We start from the raw sequence: 5,875 nt of genomic DNA, 5'->3' as shown, positions 1-5,875 counted from the left end.
TGTGTACCTAAGTTTGATTCAGGACACAGCCCGAGGAGAGGCTTATCGGATCAGGCCAAGCTGGATGGGCCCTAGTGCTTGTAATCAAAGAATTTTGACAAGTAAACCAAAACCATTTAAGAATCGATTTTGTGGTAGCTGGGAATAGACGTTGGAACTTAGAGAAGTGAAAGCACCACACCAGTAACAATAATTATAGAGGGCATTTTCGGGAAGGTATTCTTTCAGAGAGCTATTTATGATGATGATCCAAGAAGCACTCAGGCCAACAGCGCGTAATGGATACTGTGGAGGCAAGGGATGCAAGTGGCTTCTCCCCTTCAAGGGGTGTTTACTACAGCCAATGGAAGACCCCAGTCTTCCCCCATAGCCCCATGCTGGCTTTCCCTTCTTTCCTACTTTCTCTTCACCAAAACTCAGATAGGCCAGCTTACATTGATGCCAAAAGTGGCACCAAAATCATGTACTCAGAACTTCAATCTCTCATCAACAAAATTGCATCATACCTCCATTCAATAGGTATCAGCCAAGGTGATGTTGTCCTTGTCATTTCTCCAAACTTCCTCTACTATCCCCTCCTCATTTTGGCTATCATGTCAATTGGAGCAATAGCTAGCACAGTCAACCCCCTAAACCTTAGAGAGGAAGTTGAGGCACAAATCAGAGACTCCAACCCCACACTCGTCTTCACCACCCTAGAACTGAAACCAAAGTTTGGTCTTCTAGCAGTGCCTCTAATTCTGTTAGAACCATTTCTGGATAACTTGCTCAGGAACCCTGGAACCTGCAAGCCACCAAGTGTGGCTATTAACCAGAACCACACAGCAATGCTCGCATACTCGTCCGGGACAACAGGGAAGAACAAGGGGGTGATGTGCTCTCATGGCAACTTCATCTCAATGGCCTGCGTGCTAAGAAGCGTGTGGCGCACCAAACACGCAGGCAATGAGGTCTACATGTGCGTGCTGCCACTGTTTCACATGTATGGGCTGTCTGTTTTTGTCACTGGAGTGCTGTCAACAGGAGCCACTGCAGTGATCGCACAAAAGTACACACTGGAGGTCATGCTAGCCTGTGCAGACAACTACAGGGTGACAAGGCTCCCGGTGGTGCCGCCCATGATGGTTCAGCTGTTGAATTCACCATTGGCTAAGAAGCACAGCCTGAGTTCTCTCAAGGAGGTGTGCACATCTGGTGCTTCACTAGGGAGAGAGTTCATGGTGAAATTCACCAAGACCTATCCCCATGTGATTCTCACTCAGGTAACTCTCTCTCTCTCTCTCTCTAAAGGGTTGTATCTGTTGACACATCTTGTTGGCTGTGCATGCCTGTGCCCATGAACGTGCTCTTTAGTGTTATGGGCTGACAGAGACGAGTGGGTCAATGACGCTGTGCGATGGGGTCGATGGTAGGTTTCATTTATCAATAGGGAGGTTAGTGCCGTCGGTTGAAGCGAGGGTTGTTGATCTCAAGACTGGGGAGTGGCTCCCACCAGGTAGAAGCGGTGAACTTTGGTTGCGAGGACCAATGATCATGCAAGGTAACATCACCAAACCCCAGTACTTGATTTTAGACCTCGATAGGTGGAGAAAATTTTCACATGCACTATAATTCTACAAAAATATGATTTTTTTAGTGCATTGAAAGGTTCTTTTTTTTCATTTTCACACTTTTCCCACTTCCAAATGCATGGGATCAATGAATGTGGAGAATCTGGCCAATATACCACTTCCTTAGATGGTGAAAATTTTCTACTGCAGCAAAAAGATAGAAAATATGATTTTTTTTTACATGATCACTTCTCTCGTTTGAAAATGCATGGAAAGATTTTATTCTTTCAATAATTTTCATATAGGCACTCAACGGACGGAAATACATTTAGCTGCCTCTTAGTTTCAAATATGTAAGATAAAAAGGCTTAACTTTTTCAAGAACTACTCAAATGGCCACCTGAATTGTGTTTTAGTGAGTCACTTTTTGAAATATTTGAAATCTGAGTCAGGAAAACTAATTAAATTCATCATACATCAGTATGTAACTCATCCATTTTTCCCATTTAAGCAGATCAGGTGATCTGTTGGATCACTTTAAGAAAGTGATTTGACATCTTCCAAACAAACGAAAGCCAGTTACTAAAAATAGATGCCCTCGCAAGAGTAGCAGTAGGTCAGGCATACAGATTCCAGTTTCAAAATAATGAGATGCTAATGAATGCCTGTTTACGAAGCAGCAATCTCAGTTTCGAGAAATTAATGGTTGGTACTTTGCAGCCCAAGGTTGAGTGCGTATCAGGTCGGAGCTACTTCTGACGGTGATACCTAAGAGGCCACCCTGATGCCGTTCATCCATGAGATGAACGACATCCAAAGCACCATAACTGGACTCGGCATCTCTTAGATGGCTCCTAGGTGTGTTTTTTCAGAGCCGTTGATGCCCTAGACGAATGGTATCTAGAATTTGCAAAATGAACGGTTGAAAACAGACTTCAGCCATGGTGTTTTGGATGTCCTTCATCACATGGATGAACTAGTGAAAATTCCATTTGAGGGCTAACTTTTGCCTTTAACTTAAAAAATAAGCCACAATTTTCTGAATTATAGGATATGAACCACAGGTTTCCAGAAAAGTGTCAAATAGAGACATCCAGTTAACAATGAGTCCGGATGGGGTGCAATATGATTGCACACCTCTATCAGATCTTGGGCCCCACACCTGACAGGCCCTATCCTCAAGATGGAGGGTGATCAGGTGCTTCATGCACAAATTTTTGTGCAATTATATTGCACCTGATCTTTTCACCCGGTTGACCTTCAACATAATGGAAAACATGATTCTTTTGAGTTGTCTTATAGAGTTGAAAATTATTTACCTTTAGGGCGTGGATTCGAAGAATCTAGTGGAATTTGAATACAAACTGATCTTGTGGCCGTTTTTCAGCCACAAAGAGGATATTAATAAAATTGGACTTCAATTCTACTAAATTCTTTGAATCCAAACATACCCTTTTAAAAAAAGAGGCCATTTGAGGGTAAAATTATTATTTGGTTCAATTTAACTGAGGTTTAACCTGAGTAATTGCTCAGTGGTAAGAGTAGGTCTTTGTTTGGCAGTTTTCAGAAAAAAACAGAGACCTATATCAGGAAATGTAGAATTGTTAGGCCCTTTTTAGGGATTAGGGGAAAAAATGATGTCCTCCCCTAAATGGGATTTTCACGATGTATTCATAAAATTGGACCGCGTATGATGATGATGAACACTTTGTTTACGATCACCAAAAAATATTCATGTGGATGAGTAAGTAATATGAAGAGCGACTGTACCTGGATGGCTGTAGGATACTTCAAGAACCAAGAGGCAACGTCCCATACGATCGACAAGGAAGGGTGGCTGCACACCGGCGACACATGCGTCATTGACAAGCAGGGGCTCACCTACATTGTAGGAAGGATCAAGGAGCTTATCAAATACAAAGCTTACCAGGTGAATATGCTAGCACACGCATGTAGTTTTTTTTTTTACACCGAGAAACCACCCCAGGATAAGAGACCTAGCCGTGCTGGATCTGCCTGTCATCAGTGGCGTAGCTAGGATTCATGTGAGAGGGGGGGGGGGGGGGGGCAAACAGGGGTGTAGCAAAAAAAAATTTATTTGTGTGATAGTCGGGGGTTCGAGGGCAGCGCCCCCGGATTTTTTTTTTTTTAGATAAAATAAAAAATGGCTACAAATATTAATAAAAACCTATTTCATATGGACAAATCAAACTATTTGCTGCAGTCAGGGCTGGGCTGGGCTAACAAAATGGATAAAAATCTATTTCATATGGAATCAGGGCTGGGTTAGGACTGGGCTTTTAAATATATATATATATATATTAACTGTTTCGGGAGGCAGGACTGGGCTACAGCCCAGTCCTGCCCCCCCCCCCCCCCCTTAGCTACGCCTTTGCCTGTCATACTTATGGTCGCTGTTCTGGTAGCATAAAACTCCATGGGCTTACCATGCTTCGGCTTGTGCAAGGGGTGCCGGCTATAGAATTTGAACCTAGACTACTGGTCTAGCGGCCTAGGTCACATGCCCCCTTCACCAAACTCCTTTGGGGCTATACACGCAAGTAGGCTTGCAGTTGCTGATCTGCATGCTTGCATATGCAAATACACATTAAGTTAGAGGTCATAAAATTGGTGATTTACAGGTTGCTCCAGCGGAACTTGAGGAAATTCTACAGAAACATGATGCAGTCGAAGATTGTGCAGTAATTCCGTGAGTATGCTAGACGTTACGGACGTTTTCAAATGCACATGCACACTGGCAATCCGCACTCCAATCCAAGTCAAAACACAGTCACAGATGAGCCAGGATCAGGTGCAATCACATGGCACACTTTGAGTGTGCCTCCGTACCTCGCTGCCCTCCATCTGCTTCGGAGGGCAGGAGTACCTCGCTGCCTGTTTAGTCACAGATCTCTTTATTGGAACTATGTCTGCAGAGGAAAATCTCGCAATAAAGCAAAATTATTATTTTTCCTCAAGAAAACACCAGAAAATAACGGTATATTTAACTATTAAGAATATATAAATATATATATAAAAAAAGAAAAACATTTAAAAATAAATAAATATTGCATTCATAATACGTTAATACGGCAGTAAGAAAATGATATTTTCAAAATATCATGTTTTTCGAGATTATATTGATTTTTGAAAACCTCTGATAAAACACAATTTAAAAAAAATGGCCAATACTTGTGTCAATTATTCAAAATGCTCACATATCTGAAGTATATGAAGACCCAATTTTTCATATAGGCGATTGTCATACATGCCACACATAAATGAAATTTACAGAAACTTATAGCTCCGAGTACCATCATGAGGGGATCAAATAATTTGATCAAATACCATAATTTTCAGGTTCCCAGATGAAGAGGCAGGAGAGATCCCTGTGGCTTGCGTAGTGGGAAAAGCTCTAAGCAATATCAAAGAGGAAGATATTCTCATATACATGGCAAGCAAGGTATATAGTTACCGTTTCATGTTTTACTTGATTACAGAGTATCTAATTAATCACAAGAAAATTCCAGTTTTTTCATGATCTTTAAAAGTTCAATTCCATTTTTATATCAGCTGGAATTAGTGATTAAACCTTCAAATCTGGATTTAGGTTGCCCCATATAAGAAGATAAGGAAGGTGGTATTTGTGGACCGCATCCCAAGATCGCCCTCAGGGAAGATCCTTAGGAGAAGGTTGATAGCCTTGGCATCGCCTCAACAATTCCAAATACCATCAAGGCTATGATTTCAACGAGGCGTGAGAGAAATAAATATCGTCAAGGCTGTGGTAGCATGATGCCTGCAATCTCTTTTTGTTTAAACCATGTAAAACTCTTTATGCTTTGCATTCTTGTTCTGTTTTAAGATGTCATAAGAGCTATAGCAGCTCCTATCAAGTATGTATTCATTCTCGTTTTCCCTCCACTGATGTTGTTGCTATGCACATGCACCTCCGCATTTGAGATTTTACAGTAAGAAAACCACTAAAAATTCTAGATAGATATAAGACTATATCTATAGAGAATTTGAGTTTTATATCGAAAAACTAGAAAAAAATCACAAAAGGACAAGCCCAATTAAACTAAAGAAATGCTCAAGGATAAGCATGCAAAAGTAAAGGAGAATTTCACATATCTGAAAATTTGACAAATCAACTTCTTCTAGGTTATCAAATGGACGTTAAAAATGCATTTTTAAAAGGTGAATTAAAGGAAGAAGTATATATGGATCCACCTCCTTGATATGAGATTCTTAAAGAAAAAGTCCGTCTTAGAAAAGCATTATATGGTCTAAAACAGGCACCAAAAGACAGGTATTGTAATTTT

General features: G+C 41.0%; 1 protein-coding gene across 1 annotated transcript; it reads left to right on the top strand.

Annotated features, from left to right (window-relative positions):
* The first annotated feature begins 268 nt into the window (after positions 1-268).
* On the top strand, positions 269-5,474 carry LOC149813719 (beta-phenylalanine coenzyme A ligase-like). Its single transcript, XM_089991188.1, has 6 exons — positions 269-1,262; positions 1,354-1,540; positions 3,335-3,480; positions 4,193-4,260; positions 4,911-5,013; positions 5,161-5,474. Exons 1-6 carry the CDS (start codon positions 279-281, stop codon positions 5,293-5,295), a joined length of 1,623 nt encoding a protein of 540 aa, XP_089847314.1. The 5' UTR covers positions 269-278; the 3' UTR covers positions 5,296-5,474.
* The last annotated feature ends 401 nt before the right edge of the window (positions 5,475-5,875 follow it).

Source organism: Nuphar pumila, chromosome 16 (genome assembly GCF_984573655.1).
Source record: "Nuphar pumila chromosome 16, dmNupPumi1.hap1.1, whole genome shotgun sequence".
NCBI lineage: Eukaryota > Viridiplantae > Streptophyta > Magnoliopsida > Nymphaeales > Nymphaeaceae > Nuphar > Nuphar pumila.
The sequence above is the reverse complement of the archived record's forward strand: the minus strand, read 5'-3'. Positions and strand labels throughout refer to the sequence as shown.

Bases quoted from the DNA above. Each gene is read 5' to 3' on its own strand.
- LOC149813719 (XM_089991188.1), top strand. From the start codon at position 279: ATGGATACTGTGGAGGCAAGGGATGCAAGTGGCTTCTCCCCTTCAAGG. The intron at 1,541-3,334 runs GTAACATCACCA...GGATGGCTGTAG, and splicing joins AGGACCAATGATCATGCAAG to GATACTTCAAGAACCAAGAG. The intron at 5,014-5,160 runs GTATATAGTTAC...ATCTGGATTTAG, and splicing joins TCATATACATGGCAAGCAAG to GTTGCCCCATATAAGAAGAT.